This window comes from Lutjanus erythropterus, chromosome 6 (genome assembly GCF_056507025.1).
Source record: "Lutjanus erythropterus isolate fLutEry1 chromosome 6, fLutEry1.hap2, whole genome shotgun sequence".
NCBI lineage: Eukaryota > Metazoa > Chordata > Actinopteri > Lutjaniformes > Lutjanidae > Lutjanus > Lutjanus erythropterus.
In genome coordinates, this window is record NC_139322.1 from 38,676,274 (window position 1) to 38,695,330 (window position 19,057).

Sequence of the window (19,057 nt, forward strand, 5' to 3'; positions counted from 1 at the left end):
AACTAACACAAATTTCCTAAAATTGTATTTAAAAGTAGCAATATATCACCTTTAGGGTTGCATGATAGGGTAAAAAAGTCATATTGTTATTATTTGACTGAAATAATAAAACACATTTTTGCTTTTTCAAAAAACTGTGATTTTGTTCTGTGATTTGGATATTATACTTTTGATTTCATTAACTTTGTGATTAATTGTGCATCCCTAATCACCTTGCTTACAGTCCAAAACCTGGACAAAAAATTAGTAAATATAGTTATTTGGATGAACTAAACCTTTCATACTGCAAGTGTGTAAAGCAAGACAAGATACTGAATCGCTGTGTGTCTGTTAAAGAAAGGTCACCGCACAGAAACTGAAGCTCTCTGCAAGCCAAACTCTTTAAGACAAAACTGGTAACACTTGACCACAGACTGCATTCTTGTCGGTCTGTGGTTGTCACTGCAATCTTTGGTTTGCTGCCAGACAAGATATGACATTCATCACCCACTTAGATGTACTATGTGTTAAGTTAATGAGCTAAGTGAGCACATACAGTACGTGAAGAATGAGTTCGACTGAATCATACAGCTGGAGCATCCAACTAGACATTATCCAGGTTTCAGTCTGGCTCACCTCCAATGTTCCTGATAACAAACCTCAGGTCCCTAATACACAGCCTCTGTTGACAGGACAAGGTGAGTTTATACTGTGTCAATAGCAATGGCAGTTTCCCCACCCAACGCCCAGCAGTAACACAACTCTCCATTCAATTTGCCACGAAGAAACATAAAATATACAGTAAAAATCATCTTCAGCTGTAGCGTCATTTACTCTTGACGTAGTCATCAGAGCAAGTTTTTCTTAAGTCGACACACTTTTCCTGGTTGTGCTACTGCTGTTCATTTATGATGTGGGTGTAAATAACAGTCCTTCTTAACAGCCTCATGCCCCGAGGCTCCTGAACATGTTACAACACCATGCTGTCAATTCTGCAAGAAAAGGAATGGTGCAGTCACAAAGAGCCAGCGAAAACTGCCTGAATCCTGTTCTGTTCCTTTTCACTCGGAAAACCTACAACCTATACATTTCAAATTAAACCTGTGCACTTACTCATTTGTCTAATTGTCCAGTTACATCAAAAATATGGCAGCTTTTAGTTGCATTCTGTTTCATCAGTGATTAACAGCCACATTCTCGGTTTAAAATGTGTAGCCAGCCATTAACCCTCACCTGCGATTTGATGTGGTAAACGTGTTGGTATCGCAGATAATACTATCACTGACAGTATTTCAAATCCACTGCAACCAAAGCCATTTCTGACTGTAATATCAGCCACTTGCAACTAACTATTATTTTCATTATCTATTAATCTGTTTGGTCCATAACATGTAAGAAAATGCTGAAAAATGTGACGTGATTTTTTTTTCTTTACATTTCTCTGAAATACTGATCAACGTTTTCACCATTTTCTAACATATTATAGAAAACACCTATTAATCAATAATCTAGAAGGTTATCGCTTGATTAATTGACTATTAAATTAATCATTAGTTATAGGCCCAGTTTTGGCCACAACCCAAGGATATTCCATGTACTGTCACTGAGGACAAAATGAGGCAGAAAATATTCACATTTGAGAAGGTAAAAATAGAAAATTTTACACAATTAGTATAGTGTAGTAAACTATAGTATAGTATAGTATAGTATATTCTTTTAGAGTGGCAGAGTGAACACTGTTGTACCCTTGTTATATTGAAGTATCATACCAAACATCATTTAGTAATAAACCAAACATCATTTAGTAATATGTGAATTTTATGTTGCCGTCCTAGTTGTTTGAGGTAAATATCTCGCAGCTCCACAGCCTGAACGTCGGATTATTCAGTTCGGCATGTTTATATTCCACACTGAACTTTATTTATGCCCGCAGTATTCAAGTACCAAAACATATAGCGAAGGGTCGTATGTTAACTTATTGTGCAAACTCATGTAAAAGTCTAGCTTTCTGTTTACACGGAGTGGTGGATACTTGATACCCGGATATACAAACAGGCACAACCTGTTTGAGACAGGTCAACACCGCACGTCCTGACAGGTATGCAATACTTCTTGTTTGTAGATAAATGAAACACCGTTCAATATTAACGGAGTTTTCGCGGGCTTTAAATCTAAAATAACACGTAATTAGCCCAAAGCTACGTAGGTTCAGTCAGCCAACTAACGTTACACGATAATGAACAAGCTGGGCTATGGTAGCGCTCCAATACTCACTCCATCTGCTCTTAAAGTTCGTCAGTCCACCGGGCCCTTTTCTTCTCCTCGTCACTGTTTCACTCATGTCTGTTTAACTCCACAAACACTCTGAAAATTACTCTCAGCTGTTTTTATCAGCACACTCTCAGTATCCCAGCAGCGGCACTGTGTCGTCTCCATTCCCGCACACACATAGCATCCTGGCTCGGGTTCACCACCACCGCTCCGCGTGCTTCACTTCACACTCTGAACTGCTCTGCTGGGAGCGCGTGCCCAACCGAGCGGTGCTGCGTTCAAGTCGTGTGCGAAAAATGGCCTCCTGCTGCAAGTCGGTCATACATCGGGTCAAAAACAACTAGACAGGCACAATCAACATTAAAAACACAAACAGGAAAGTGTGTCACAGTATGTCTGTGACACCCCCACCACAAGAGACTCACTCCCGCCTTGATAGTTAACTTTAGTTCAACCAAAAGATGTCAGAGAAGCTCAACAGGCCAACAACAACAAACTGCTTGAGCAAGTGCAGGCCAGAATAGCTTTTACCTTCCAGGAACCTGTTAAATGTCAGAGTACTGAATCAGACCAACTTTAATGACTTCTATTTCACTCTGACAAGATTGTTTAGACAGGTTGAGATTTCTGGAATATGCTGTTTACTAGCACTCTGATAAATACGGAAACATGCCAGAGCCTTCATGGGGCTAAAACGACTACAAAACAAAGTTCACAAAAATAAAGTTCACATTTGTCAAGTAACCTTTGACCCTTGATCTCAACAGTTTTCAGAGAGTAGAAGCCAATTTCTGCCAATGTGACAGGAAAAAAAGATCCTTTAGTCAGTTTTAAAGAATAACTTTCTTGGGAAAATGACTCATCTCTAAAAATTACTCTGTATTGCAAAATAACACACACTTTCTCAAAAGAATACTAAGTATGCCAAAATAATGTTTTGGTTTTACAAAATGATCAGTATCAGAAAATAATTTTTCTTAAAATAATGATTTAGTATCTCAGATTAAGATACTATGTCACTATTTTGAGATATTAAGTCATTATTTTGAGATACTACGTTATTACATTGAGATGCTAAAGGACCTTTTTACATCACATTGGCCCTAATGGCTTCTATATGAGATGGCTAACAGCTAACATATTTCTCAACTTACTTTCAGCTGTTCACTGTATTGCCACAATCAATGTGGTCTGGACTTATAAGGGCAGTGCAGTCATTTAGTAATGCACTTTCATAATACTGAAGAACTCAGTATAAGTCTGACTAGTATGACTAGTACTTGACTAGTATGAGTCAAACTCCAAAAAAGCTGGATCTTACTCTACCCATAATGCAACACAATACAAATGTACCATATGCTATACAGCAGACTTTAGAAAGCTCACCCAGAGCCACAGAGGACATTACACAAATGTATTCACAAGCTGTCATGACTAGAAAATAGACTTGACATATAAAAATAGTGGAGGGCCCCTTTAATAATCATTTAAGGATTTTGTCTGATTGCCGTTTTTGTACTGGTGATTGCTTTCATTTAGATTTTATGGAGATTTTATGGAGAAGACAAAATGTAAATTTACCTCTAGAGTCAGTGCCACAGAAAACAGGCTGGAAATGTGTCATACAGCCTCTGTTTGTACCTGTATTCAAGTGTAAGAAAATATTTATTTTAAGGTAAAATATGTCAAACTGTTTTTACAACCCAGTCTCAAAGAAATTACCTCTATGTATTACAAAAAGGTTTTATGTAATAATATGTAAGGTATAATATATAATAATATAATAAAGAATTGCTGCCTGGATTATGTTCACTGGCACTGTTTTTTCAGTCTAAAGGTGTTTTGTACCCACCATCCACCAGGGTGAAGGACTGACTTTGCATTTGCATTTGTTGCAGAAATTTTAATACAGGCAGCATTATCCTTGTTTTAAAATGTATTGACTGTTTAAATTAGTAGTACATAGATGTAATTTTTAGGAGACTGGGTCACTTTTTATTGCATAAGCATTTTTGGAATTCTTGCACAGGCAAGGCTGGACAGACTGAGCTGGACCTTTGAGGAACAAACTAATCAGCAACACAATGCATACAGGTACAGGGCATCTTTCCAATGCACTGGGCTTCCATTAGGAATTGATGCATTTATAGGAAATGGCAACCTGTTCTCACTCCCAGCTTGTCAAATACAGTGGTTTGGTCAGTGCCCTATATTCCTCAATCTATGTTGAACCCCACTAGCATGAGCGGGATGTTGAAGTTAGCAACATCTGGGTAGACTTTCAGAATAAAGTCAAAAAAGATTTAAGCAAGAAAACTGCTTGGCTTGGTCAGGAATATTTCATGGTTTGGGTTAAAATAGCATAGTTATAATAAGTGCATTAGTTGTGTAAGGTACATCACATAACTTATGCCACTAATGCACTTATTTTAGCCCAACATATCTTAAGTAATTTACATAATGTTAGTTATGTGTGTTATGTAACTTAACTTACATATGTTACATAAGTTCAACAACACTGACTTTTGGTTTCATTTGGGACATGGGCCCTGGTCTCCTGGGTGAAAGTCCTGTTTGTCTGACTCATCCATCCACCCAACCTCCTCCTTATGTCAGACATATACTTGCTTTTTAACATGTATCCTTAATTTCCTGAATTCAAACAAGCTGTTTAAAGCATATATATTTTTGGTCATATGTTGACATTCTCTGTGACTTCAACCTGTTTATTCCACTGGGCTTGGCACATCTGTGTCTGTGTTTTGATCCGTCCTCTGCACAGCTGCATGTCCCACCAGCAGCGCTTCAGCAGCGGAGCATTTCGCTTGCCTGATTATGTTTACTTACTCACATGTTATTGATTTGATCCTCTTTCCTTGCTTTTTGTGCTAGGTTACGTAATTAAATGGTTTCTTTTCTTTCTGTCTTTACGATCACAAGTCTTCACAGGCTCTTTTATTTTGAAAATTAACTGGATTCTCACTGCTGTTTCATGTCTACCTGCTTGATCTGCTCTATGCAGATTGATGGCATCTGTCAAAAATAGAATTATTTGAAGTGGACAGCCGAGGCGCTGCTGGTGGATCACAATCATTGCATAGTGGTTGTGAGGCAGCACAGCCATGCCTGGTGGAATCTAGCCGTAATGAAACATAATGCTAGAGGGGCGCCTCAAGAAATGATGCACCTACAGTGTCTTTTTTGAAGTATGGGTCACTGACCAAGTATCCATTTGATGAGTTGGGAGTGAGCACAGGCTCGAAATGCTGATACAGTTAGATTTGGTGAAAAAGGCCTGGGTCTTTGAGGGGGCCCAAATGATCAAAGCAGCAGCAAGGACCCTGCTGGAGCACATAGGAGCAGGTGAGGTGGTGGAGGGAGCTGCAGCAACACCTGGCACTGGCACGAGTGTATGAGGTGTGTTTAAACAAAACGTGACTTTCCACTGACTTTGTATGCAGTCACTCTGTGTCTAAAGTTCACTTTGCATCCTGTCTGAACACACCTTAACAGTCATGTTATAAATGCCGCACTCTGCACCTGTATGAATAATATGACTGGGTGCTGCTAGCCAGCTGGTAGCCAAGCAGCTGATGACTGAGCCGGAGATGAAACAGCTGATGCTGATCAGCTAATGCAAGCACGACATCAGTGCTCTGCTTTAAAGAATGCAGAGCTCCAGTTAACATTTAGCCACGCTTTGCCATGTCACCTCCATACATACCTGTCTTCTTCAGCTGGTCCTGAGCACTGTTTAACGGTGTGGCACCATCTTCATCCGGGACACGCTCTAGAATTAAAAATGAAAAAGAACAAGGTTTTCTTCATGTGATGAAGAGAATGTATGTAAATATTGTTATTACTTTGGTAGATTTAAAATAGCGAGAGAAGTTGACTGACTGGACATGATGTAAGTATATTTTTTTTTACCCTTTCTTGTCTCTCGTACTGATGAAAACGACAGCAACCCTCTGCGCCGTGTGAATCCAGGCCCTTCATAACTGTGACTTTCTGTGGAAATTTTACATCAACATAATAAAGTGAGTTATCAATAAATAACCGGCTAATTGAGATGATATGGAAGTGTATTGCTGCCGCTCCAGAAAAAGAAAAACAGACCAGCATCACATTATAACAGGTCCATTTGAAGTCATTACAACATACAAAGGTTATAACAAGAAACTAATAATCTTGATTTTATTTTATTGAGGATTGAGGAGAAATTTAGATCTTTACTCTTCGATTATGCTGGAAAATATATTCTAAGAAACTCTTGGGCTACAGTGTTGACATGTTATGGTTGAGACACGTCTGATAGCAATAGTAGTTAATGAATTTGTCTAAAAATAGAAAGTTTACCAGTACGTGTGCAGTATTCCTGCCTTTTTTTAAACTAGGAAGTGAGACAGGGGTTCTTAGGGTATAGTTAACCCTTTTGGTTAACCCTTTTTATGCCTGATTATTATCATCATTATTATTTTTTTTTTTAGAAAACTTAAGTAACAATTGAAATTTTCATGGTAAAATGTGAAATATTTTATGTTAGAACAAGAAAAACACTGACATGATAGTTCAAATAATGTCATAATGTGAAAATATCTGTTATAACATGAAAAACATCTTGTTGTAACAATACTAAAAAAATCATGATTTTCTTTCTGCTGAGGCATTAAACAGACATTAAATTAAGACATCAGCATTAATGTGTAGTGTTTGGTCCACCGTCTTACTTTTAATACGAAGAGATGAGAAGCTGAAACTCCTCCTTGTGTTGGGAGACAGTGGCTCCGTTGGACTCTGAGGCAGAAGGGAATAAATAAACATTAAAATGAAATATTAAAAACTACTAAGTAAATTCTACAAATAAATTGGTGGGCTGGAAGAATGATATGGCTCATTTTCTGCCTTGCTAGCAAAAGAAGTAAGGATGATAATCAGTCAGCAGTCAACCAGTGTTTCAGGGTTTGTCATCGGACGTCAGCCGATGGGTTCCAATATTTCATTTTGCTCAATGCATTCTAACACTTTCCACACAGACTGTTGATCTGCATGCAGTTCAGACACGATTGGTCAATAGTACTCAGACTAGAAACGGAAAATGGAACACTTCCGATGCCAAAATCTTGTAGAGTGCTGATCCCCACCAGGCAACAGATGGTGAAGCAACTTCTGCTAAGTCACCACAACTGCCAGATGCAACCAGCTGAGATTTGCAAAGTTCCACCAACATTAACATGACCTCTACATATACTGTCCCAAACTAAAATAAGACTTCATACTGAAGCAGTTGTTGACCACTTGCACCCTCTAGTGGCTGGTTAAAAAGAGTGAGAAGTCAGTGTACAATGGTCGTGAAAAACCTTAAAAAACCTTTTGCATGCGTCCACACAGTTACAGCCATGACCAGAACCACTGGTTTTTCATCACATTCTTGTGAATCTCAAAAAGACTTTGAAGGAATTTCTTCAGACATGGCACGAATGATCACCTGGACTCAAAGATGAACTGATTAGATTTTGGTGGTCAAAGTTCAAAGGTTCCTGCCAAGGAACAGATGGTGAAGCACCTACTGCAATGCCACCACAACTGCTAGATGCAACCGTCGGAACTTTGCAAAACTCTGCTAACATTAACATGACCTCTACATCCACACCAGGCTAAATCAGTGCAGCTTTAAACTCTTTTACAATGCAATACATGCATACTCTGATACTCTTGCATACTTGCATACACTTGCAATACTCTGAGCCTACTAGACCTTGGTGTTCAGGCTTATGCTCTCTATCTTTACTTAGCTCTAATACTGTAGTTTGTTTGCTCTGCTGTGACTTTAAAAGGTCAAGTCAAAGTCAATCCCAAGTCACAGACGTTAGCTACGACCATTTTATGAATACAATTACTTATCTTCTCTGGTTTATTGCTGCAGCTTTTATAGTTAGTTGACCTACTGACCCTCGTTTGAACACTCAACTTGAAGCTCATGCTACATGTACTGTGTGTGAGCATTATTGGCTCTGCATGGGAAGACACGGCTACTATTTATAGCCAACCAAAATGACAGGACATGACGATGCCCTATGGGAAAACTCCTCAGCAACATAAACCACCAGTGCACAAGTGGAATGCATCAAATTAGGGCTAGTGGAGCATGACATAAAGAATTTGTAATATTAGTCTGCTAAAGTAAAGAGACATTGTTTAACTCTGCTTTTGACAGTTGTGGAATTTCCATATTTTAGTTTCTGAGTGCCTCAACATTTGCTTTTTAGTCAGTAATCGATCTTTCATGGGAAAACAAAATGCTCCGGTACAGGAAGTGATGAGTTTTATGTTTCTTGTTTGTTTTGAATGAATGAAAGAATGCACACACTGAAAACCAAACTAAGTTAGCAATACTTAAGAAAATTGAGCCAGTTGCCACATTTTTTTATGTTGAGGTTATCAGAGATTAAATATAGTTAATATTACATGTACTGTTTGATTACAATGAAATTAAAATATTTGATTAAGCCAACTTAAATATTTTCAGTACATCGAATTTTCATTCACACCTCTCAATGCAACAAGTTAACACACTGGAAAAACAGAAAAGTTGAGAAAACAAATATTTTCAGGGCAACTTAATTCAATAGATTTAAGTTTTGAGCCTAAATCAAGTTTTTATAAAAAGTTTTACCAGCTAATAATATTTTGTTGAAATAATTTTTAATTTAATTTCCAAGCATCCAAATAAAGACAAATCAAGTTCAGGTTCAGTTAGCTGTGACAAATTTTATAATAATACAATTTTTGTGTGGTTTCTAAAACTCACAGGATTCAATTTTATCTAAAGAAGAAAAATAAATTATCTCAAAAAATTATTAAGTAAAACTTTGTTTAGTTTGTTTCAAAACTTTCTCAAACTTTTGAGAGTTTGAGTTTGATAAATCTAGTGAATGCAACTGCCTTGAAATTAAGACTTTTTTTTAACAGGACAGAACTTACAGTCATGGCTTTGATTTGCTACATACTTTTTTTTTCAAAACTGCTAAACAAGCAGTGACATCCATCTGTCTGTTATGCAGAAATAGGGGCAAACAGCAAGCCTGGCCCTGTCCAAAGTTCAAAAACACAACTACCAACACCCCAAAACTGACTAAGCCAGCCAAGTATCACAACAGTCAAACAGTCATAGAATGTAATCTATAGATTTGTGTACATGGACACGAATTGTCAATATTCTTCATGACAGTCAACATGACATTTAACATAATATAACCAAGTATAGTATAAAGAGCATCAGAGTCTGTATGTGGAGGAGGGAGGGGTAGGAGGGTGTGCACACAGGTGGCATACACAGGACTTTAATAGTGTTGGTTGTTTTAAGGAAGTAGTTATTTTAACCCAAACCACAATCTTTTCTTAAACTCATCCATGCAGTTTTTGCAACTAAACCTGCAAAAGATGTTAATTTTGAAAAAGGTAACTGCACATTGCATACATTGTTTTAAGGGCAGCACATCCAACATAATGGACCTTAAAGGAATAGTTCACCCAAAAATGAAAATTCAGTCATTATCTACTCACCTTCATACCAACTGAAGTTCAGATTTATTTTGTTAGTCTGCAAAACACTGCTGGAGTTGCAGAATCTCCCAAACAATGGAAGTGAATGGTGACCAGTTTTCAAATATAAAAACAACTGGAAAAACATGGTGGAAATTACATTTCTTTAGTCAGCTTGTCATGTCAAGGCTTTAGGAGACTTGGATTACACCCAACATGCAGTATGGAGGTTTTTATTCTGTTGTTTTTTTAATGTTTGAAAACTGGTCACCATTCACTTCAATTGTTGATTCTGCAACACAATTTTCTTGTGAAACTCCATCAGTGTTTTGTGGAGTAACAAAATAAACTCAAATCTCAATCTCAATAACATTATGTTATGTATGACACAAGACAGAAGTCATTAACAAAATGAAACAAAAGTTTTTGGTTTCACATTAGACTCTAAATCTGGTCTCCAGTGTTTCGTTGACCTATCCATCTGCCTCAACCACCTCCATAGGCAAACTTTCTCACTCTTAATACCACATCACCTGACTTCCTCCATTGCTCCTGTCATAATTACTATGGACACTAGGGGTCTCAATAAATGTAAATATGGATTGTAATAAGCTGCTTCTATAGACCACCTATATGCCCATTTTTCTGGTGAGAATGCACTGTTAAAAAAGTAGTGAATGAACCCAGACCACTATCTTTTTGTCCTAAATCTAACCAGGACCTTTATTTTGAAAGTGTGACCTGATGTTGCATATATTGTTTTAAGAACAGCACATCCACATACCTAAACAAGGAGACTTGGGTGAAGTTATACTGTGTTGAAATAAATTAACTAAATGTTCAGCCTGTTAGCATTTAACATGCAGTTTACTTTATGCCCCAAAAATATATATTTAAATAATTAAATTTATATCATAAATGTGCATGGACTAGTCAACTATTGGCTTGAACTGATGACTGCTGGGTAGCACTAGTATTCATCCACCTGACACCACCTTTAACCCAGCAGTTTAGCACGAAACATCAGGTCCTGAGCAGCGCTCAAAGTAAGTTCCAGGAATTTTTCCCCACAGCGGGCAGTGAACAGTGTTCAGTTCAGGTTTTGCTTTTGGTCTCTGGTACCAAACCTGACAACCTCGCTCTGATGACAGGACTTCAGGAACCTGTACACAATTACAGCAGCCGAACTTTGGACAGAGTCAGGTTAGCTGTTTCCCTCCCCCCTCAGTCTTTAAACCCAGTGAGGCGGCGCTAGAATCACATACAAACTTAGTATGCACATAGAGGATTTAAATGAAATCAAATCCTGCTGCAGCCCTGGTGAAACACATCAGGCCACCAAAATGCAAATGTTAGGCTATTTTAGGCCTCTGGCTGTGGGGGAGGTTTTCTACCTGTGCACACATCTCTGTCCTCTGGCTTATCATTCACTTCAAAGGACAGATGGCTTCAGGCGGCTAAAGTGACCACGCCTTTAAGTACACAATCCATGATGTTCACAAACACACACATTTATGACACAATTGCAGTGTGCTTCTTTAGCTTATCTTTTCAACTTCAATAAAGTTGGTCATTGTACCATCCACGTCTCTTTAGCTGTATTCAAGACTGCATACTAGACTAGCAGTTGCTACACAAATGTTGCATGTAGTATGCATCATGCAAACATGTCAAAATCTGATGTCATACTGATTTGGAAAAAAAAAGACTCCAGCATCAGTGTTTCCCAAACTTTTTTCCTGGTACCCACTTTTTAAAAATGACAAACCATCGTGACTTAAGTCACAATAAGTCATATCAATACCTTTCAAGGCATTTCTGACCATTTTAACTGCCTTTTCCACATCAGCCAATATTATCTTGATGCTTAATTGAAAACATATAAACATGTTAAAGTTTTAGAAATGAGAAATAAATGAATTTAGGCTGACTAAACAGGTCATTTTATTGCTTTCATTTCCTCTTATCAGTAAAAAAAAGCACACTGCATTTTAGCCTACTTCATAATGAGACAAAATAAGTTTCTTCAAATGGAATTAACAGGTTCTTGTTTTTTTCCTCTTATCAGTAAAACAATAAACACATTTTAAATGTTTTATAAAAGGTGTACTGCACATATAAATCATAATTTTGTAGAATTTCCTCCATAGTCTTTTATTTATTCAAAAGCAGTATGTAGTGTGTACTACATGCTACATACTGTGTTTGTTGGTAGCATATACTAGGCAGCTCTGAACACAGCCTCCAGCTACATTCCCACATCCTCAAACCACAGCCATTCTTCCTCCATCCCCCAGACACCCCTGGACTTGTTCTCCGTTCCTCATCACATGACTGCCCCACTCATCTGCACACCTGTTCCCTTTTTCCTCATCTGCTTTGCATTTGCCTGAGCGTCTCCACCCGTCTCCCCACCTAATGTCTTTATCAGCCTGCATCATTTACAGTATATCAGCTCCTTTTCCCCACTCAGTTGTCAGATTGTTGTAGTTCTGAGCCACCTGTGCCTGCCAGCATGTCTGGCTGTGTTTGATTAACTGGACAACTGAAATCCCCAAAGGTAAAAGAAGTATGCAGGTCATTTATTTAAAAGCAACTTAAAAATGCCCAGTTACAAGTAGAAGAAGTCCGGTATTGAAAAGCTTACTTGGTTTAAAGTACATTTGTTAGGGTTGCCTGATAATAGTCGACCACGCAGAGTCTTAGTTATTCATTAGATGCAGAAGAAAAATAACACCTGCTCACTGCTAACTATATAGTCCACTGTGTAATGAGTTTGCCCTTTTGTACTGCTGTGTAGGGATGGGAATCGAAAACCGGTTCTTGTTGAGAACCGGTTCCCAGTGTTTCAATTCCTTGGAATCATTTGCCAATTTTGCAAACGATTCCCTAATCGATTCCAGTGGGCGCGAATGACGTCACTATGCACATTGCATTTCAAGAGAAAGGATGACAACAGGTCAACTTGCAATACTTGCAAAGTGGATATTTCATCAAAGGGAGGAAATACTAACAATATGTAGAACATTTTCACACACAGCATGCAATAACTTTGAATGAATGTCACTTTTTCAATCCGTTCCGGAGTGAATCTCAACCCAGCAGTTGCGGCAACGTTAGCATGTCCTCTGCTGTTAATACTGCAGGTAACTAACTATCTAACACTGCCTATCATGTTAGCGCCATTTGCCTCATGTAAAACCTGCTATTACTAACTGTTAATGTTAAATGAATGCCTTCTCATGCATTACATTTAGATGACCATGATGTGTTTGTTCTCCTTTTTTCCAATGAGAATCGATAAGAGAATCGATAAAGAACCGAATCGTTAAGCAGAATTGGAAATGGAATCGGAATCGTAAAAATCTTATCAATTCCCATCCCTACTGCTGTCTGAATGTATTGTGAGAGTTATGGACTCAAAGTATCTCAGTATGCATTGTGAAAAGTAATGTACAATCGATGGTCAGTAACCAAGCACTATGTCCCACAATGCATTGTGCTGAAAGAAAAACAATGGCAATGGTTTAGAGTAATAAATGGCACAACCTGAAAGTGTTACATCTTCACCATTCACCCAAGAAAATAATTAACCCAAAATCCTTGACTTTAATATGTTTTACTTACATGTACATTTTTCATGTAATTTTATTACATAACTTTAATATAAAGAGTTGCATTTTACATGTTTTTCAATCATGTTGAGCCGGTGTGAATACATTAAATATCTTAAACCAGATGTGATTAAGTTAATGCAAACTCCCTTATGCAATAAACAAAGTTTACTTGATTTGTTTACATTCCGTTCATACTGAGCATATTCATATTATGTAGTGAATGAGTGAATGATTTTGGACACAACCACAGCCTCTGAGATGGATTGAAACAAGTTGAAGACTGAGTTTGTAACTAAGCCAAGTGAATTTGTGAGTGTACATCATCCAGCCATCCACAACGAGGATTTACTGTATTGAAATGAAAAAACAACAGTCATAATTAACCGACAGAAATGCTGAAGACAAAAATGCTGTAAGAGACATAACAGTACAAAACAGAGGGAGACTTAACCGAAGAGAAAAGGGGAATTTTAGTTAGCTTTGCACAGAAACAGAACTAACATAAAACAGTTAGTTCGTCTTCTGTTTTTTTACACATCTACATCTACTTGAGTAAAGGATGTGTGCACTTTTTCCACCTCTGCTTGGGACTTGTCAGTCTTGACTTGGGACTTGACCTGAGACTTGAGCATAAAGACTTGAGACTTACTTGTGGCTTGCCAAGCAATGACTTGGTCGCACCACTGATGCATATTGCCTCACATAGTACCTTTAAGTGCAGTACTTTTTTACATTCCACCACAGAAAAACACATCTGCCCATCAAGATTATAGATTAGGACCCAAGTCAAGATCTAGTTTGCTTGAGCAAGTTACCACAAAGTCATCACTAACCACTAACACACACAATGAGAGATGTAAGGGTTGATCAGAACTTTAGGCTGCACCTGCACCAAGCTTTATATCAGGTTGGGGAAACCTGATGCGATAAAGTAATCAAATACTGTGTTTTTTGTTTCCCTGCCACCGCCCTGAGAATCAGCATGAAAATGGTGTGCACTAGTAGTGTAATTAGTACACAGGAAGTAAAAGTGAAGTTGTTCTTAAGATCAAAGTTCTCTATTCCTCCTGACATGTGATATTTACAGGAAATGTCAGTGCCACAAACGTCTAACGCCTGAAATTTCACTATGTAACGTTTCTTCTGGTTCCCTAATTGCCACCAACTGCTCAGAATATTGCACCTTCATTTCCCCTTACAGGCCTGCTTCAGACACTGATATCAGCAAATCATATGAAAATGGCAGGTTGATCACAGTTGAGTCTATTTGTACAAGTGCTGCAGCCTGGAAGTGAAAACACAAAGAACGTGGCTCATGGAAGGAACACACTCACCACCTGTGCTTGCTGTGATGTCTTGTCCATTTGTCTTGGCTGAGCAGATGAAAGAAATGTATTTATCCACTAGATCCAGTGCTAGGGTTATGACCGTGTCATAACTATCTATTTCTTCATCAATCAGTACCGGCTTAAACTATTCCGTGCCACAGCTTATGCAGCGTGTCTAACTGTTAATAGTAACAATGAAGTAGCAAGCACACATATATGAGGAAGTCACTGTCGAAGTGTGTGGTTGGTGGACTTCAGTCTCAAGCTGGGATTTCCTCTTTCAATGTTAAACCAGCAAAATGAAGCAGATGACACCCTGTGGGCGTGTGAATCATGTAGTGAAACCTGTTCAGCAGCTTTTGATGCTATTATTCTATGCACTCCTTGATACTGGATATTCTATTTTTCAATGCACTTCAATAGGTTTTATCGGCATGATATCTAACATGTTGCATGGTAGAGTAAACACAGGTTTTCCCCTCCATTCAGAATTAGGGTGCAGCTACTGTTATGTGTATTCACTGTATATAAAGATTGATGACGTTACAGCTCCACAAAAAAGACAACAAAACATCTTGATTTCCCCCTGGTGGCTGGCTGCAGTTTCGGCCATAAACCCCAACCCCTTCATTTTAGGAGATGGGACATAGACTAAACTAAAAAAAAAAAATCACACATCAAATAACTTTTTCTCAAAGATTGTTTCAGTAACTCTTTATATTAGTAAATAGGTGTTAAGATGTTTATTAACGTTAATATAAGTTAATAAAACTTTGTAAGTGTTAATAATAGCATAACATACATGTTTATTGTGAGATTATTAGACATTCATAAGCACTTAAAGGAAATTTGTTCAGACTGCCTAAGAATGTTAATAAAAGCCTTATGAGATTCTTTTTCGTTTATAATAACATTACAAACACATTTATTGAGTTTAATTAACTTACCTATTATGGCGCTTATTAACAGTTAACTATATGCATTTTTGGGGGTACAGGATCTAAAGAGTGGCCAGTGGCTATTAAAGTTATTAATCCTTTATTATGCACTTGTTGACAGTTACTGATGCACTTATTAACAGTTAACTGTGCATTTTGGGGATATCAGATCCCAAAGTGTCAACAATGCTTATTAAAGTTAACTAACCCTGTATCATGTAATTATTAATAGTTAACTGAGGAATGTTGGAGGTACCAGTGTGAAAGTGTGAAAAGTGCTTATTTAGGTTCATTAATCTTTTATTATGCACTTATTAACAGTTAACTATGCAGTTACTAACAGTTAACAATGCATTTTGGGGTACCAGAGCTTAAGTATGAACAGTGGTTATTAAGGCTGATTAATCTTTTATTATGCACTCAGTAATGGTAAACAATGACTTTAAAAAAATATATCAGTATTTTGAGGCTGTTTGCCTTTATATGCTTTTATTGGTGACAGCTGCAGAGAAGGAGAGGAGGAGATGAGAGGAGAGTAAGAGGAAGTCCTGAACTGAATTGAATCAGGTCCTGAATCAGGACACGGCAATAATGACTGTCTGCATGAAAGCATGCACTTAACCAGTTGAGCTATGGAAGGATAATTTGTTTTTGTTTTTTTTTAAAGGCATGTTTAACTGTTAACAAGTTCATAATAAAGGATTAATTGATCTTAAAAAGCACGGTTCACACTTTAGATCAGGCACCTCCAAAATGCACAGATAACTGTTAATAAGTGCATAGTTTACTACTAATAAATGCATAATAAAGTATGTATGTAAAAATCTTAATAAAACAACAGCAAGCCTAGTTAAGGTTTGACAAGGGCATAATAGTAAGTTACTTAAACTCAATGAGACTGTCTCACCAGAGAGTGGCAGAGGGAAATTGTACCTGGTGAGTTTCTCACAGAAAGTAGTTCCAGTTGATTCTATTGCAGAAAGAAAGTAGTTCCTGTAGATTCTACCATAGAAGGACAGTAGTTCCTACATGAAACTGCTCACATCAAGGTCTGTGGTTTGTCCTGAGTGACTGGATGATGATTTCTGGAAAGGGACATCACTTTTACCCTTTTCAAATGTATTTTTTTGATGATGTTGTTTAGTCCCGTTATGTTTGAGAGAAGGCAAATATCTCTACAGCTGATAATTCCAAAACTGTGCAACTCACACCAAAACTATCTAGATGGATAAAGAGCACTACAGGCCAAGGGAAAACTGATTTTAAGTTTTTCTGGCCTGAGTCGAGGATCTAACGATAGGTTGTACAGGTTGTCAAGCCTCTTCAGGATTTGTGACACTGGGCTGTATGAATAAAAATGACTTGATATTTTTGCTCATCTACAGGAAGTCACTGATACCACTCCCTTACCCACACAGAACACAGAGAGGTTGCACTGATCAAGGATGAGATAAACTACAACGTGACGTTACTAGTTCAAGTGTGATATCGTCTTATAAACCCGGTTGGGCCTAGAAACACTGGGTTGTGTTAGGTGTTGAGCACCATCCAGGCCACAAGAGTGCAGAGCACACTCACAGGATGAGATGGGGAAGTGTTCAGCTGAAGGCTTCATGAAACTGATCTCACTTTGCTGCAGTTCAGTCAAAAGCAGACACAACAGACAGTTGTCATCAAACACAGCTAACTGTAAATGCTGAGGCACAAACAGCAGGGGAACATGGACTTATAAGGTGTGTCATGAAGTCAGATTAAAAAAAAAAGGGAACTTGCATAGTTTTACATGGGTGGAGGCTCCTTTTCTCACATCACTTAAAATAATACACATACATCACTCACATTGTATTGTCTTCCAAATCCTTCAGCTATATGCAATACCATATATGGCTTTTTGAAATACAGATGGTTACCCTACCACCACCGTTGTGGCCGTTTGTTAAAAAGTTAGTTAGTTAAAAAATTAGTCAATTCAAATCAAACTTAAATCTAAGTTAGGATCCAAGAACCACTGCTGTAACATGGGCATGTGATGTACTCAAGCAAAAGAAGTCCATTGTCCATGCAAAACTATTGCATTTCTGGTGCAAGCAAGCAAGGGTGATCACTCCCCCTGGTCCTCCCGTGTTACTCTTGGATGCCCCTATGGTAGATAAAATGTGATAAACTGGCCTCTCGGGGGTCCTTCTAGTCCCCTCTGGTCTGCACTTCTACTGGACAAAACATGATAAAGTGCCCTCTAAGGTCCCCTTACAGTGGACAAAATATAACAAAATGTCCCCTGGCTTGCCCTTTTGGTGGACAAAACATGGTAAAGTCTTGGTTGTCCATCCAATGGGCACAAGGTGGCCTTCTGGCCTGCCCTTCCAGTGGATAAAACATGTCAAAATCCCCGCTGGGGTGCCCTTCTAGTAGAAAAAACATGACAAAATGCCCACTGCGGTGCCCTTCAAGTGGACACAACATGACAAGATGTCCTCTAGGGTGCTGTTCTAGTGGACAAAACATGACAAAATGCCCACTGCGCTTCCCTTCTAGTGGACAAAACATGATGAAGTGCCCTCAAAGGTCCCCTTACAGTGAACAAAACATGACAAAATGTCCTCTGACATGCCCTTTTTAGTAGATAAAATGTGTTAAAATGCACTGGGTTGCCCTTCTAGTGGACAAAAGTGCCCGCTAAGGTGCCCTTACAGTGGACACAACATGATAAAATGCCCTCTAATGTGTCCTTCCAGAAAGTGCCATCAGCTGCCCTACATACTGGGAAATCATTTGGCGTCTTTGTGCCTTTAATTAATTAAATAGTTCCTTGTGTGTGTTTTATTACAGAGTTGCAGTAGTTGTTGTTGTACAATAAAACAGTTTAATCTTTTTCACCCTTACAGGCAGAACAGTTTTCACTGTGCCGGTCACCCACCATGTACAGCTGGTGCCCTTTTTATTTATTTTTTGCCCTTACGCTTCAGACAGTCTGAGTCCGCCACTGTTGATGTACTCCTCATTAATAAATCAAAACCATAGGATTCACAGAAAAACATTGGAACTATTATTTAAAGTTGAACTCATTTTTTTCTCTGTATATATACTGATGTAGACTGTAACTGTGCAGTCTATCAAATCTAAATCTGCATTCTGAACAGTCAGTCTGTTGTTTACTCATCATGTCCTTTCAGATAAGCCTCACAAACTGGAGCAGTTCACATCAGCTATATCATCTTTAATGTACAGGATGTTACATAATGGCCAGCGTCATATCAACTTCCTGTTTAATAAGTTTTATTTTCTTATCTGACAGATACAGAGACCTTCAATATTTAGGAAACAAAGCTCACATTTAACATTGAGAGTGTTCCCCCTAGTGGTGAGGTGCAGTCATTCA

At 38.1% G+C, this 19,057-nt stretch overlaps 1 protein-coding gene across 3 annotated transcripts in view; it reads right to left on the reverse strand.

Moving 5' to 3' along the window:
- The window catches only part of dennd2da (DENN/MADD domain containing 2Da), a 35,795-nt gene extending 20,841 nt beyond the window's left edge, over nucleotides 1-14,954 (reverse strand). Inside the window, exons 1-5 of one of the 3 annotated variants that reach the window (XM_084721851.1) lie at nucleotides 14,747-14,954; nucleotides 6,981-7,047; nucleotides 6,181-6,261; nucleotides 5,975-6,040; nucleotides 3,832-3,891 (exon numbers count right to left, since the gene is read on the reverse strand). In XM_084721851.1, the coding sequence (XP_084577977.1) occupies nucleotides 3,832-3,891; nucleotides 5,975-6,040; nucleotides 6,181-6,261; nucleotides 6,981-7,047; nucleotides 14,747-14,776 (304 nt within the window). In that variant the 5' untranslated portion in view covers nucleotides 14,777-14,954. Of the gene's footprint in view, nucleotides 1-2,253; nucleotides 2,502-3,831; nucleotides 3,892-5,974; nucleotides 6,041-6,180; nucleotides 6,262-6,980; nucleotides 7,048-14,746 lie in introns of those variants that run through there. The other 2 variants (XM_084721852.1, XM_084721853.1) reach the window with 2 other exon arrangements.
- Nucleotides 14,955-19,057: the final 4,103 nt, after the last annotated feature.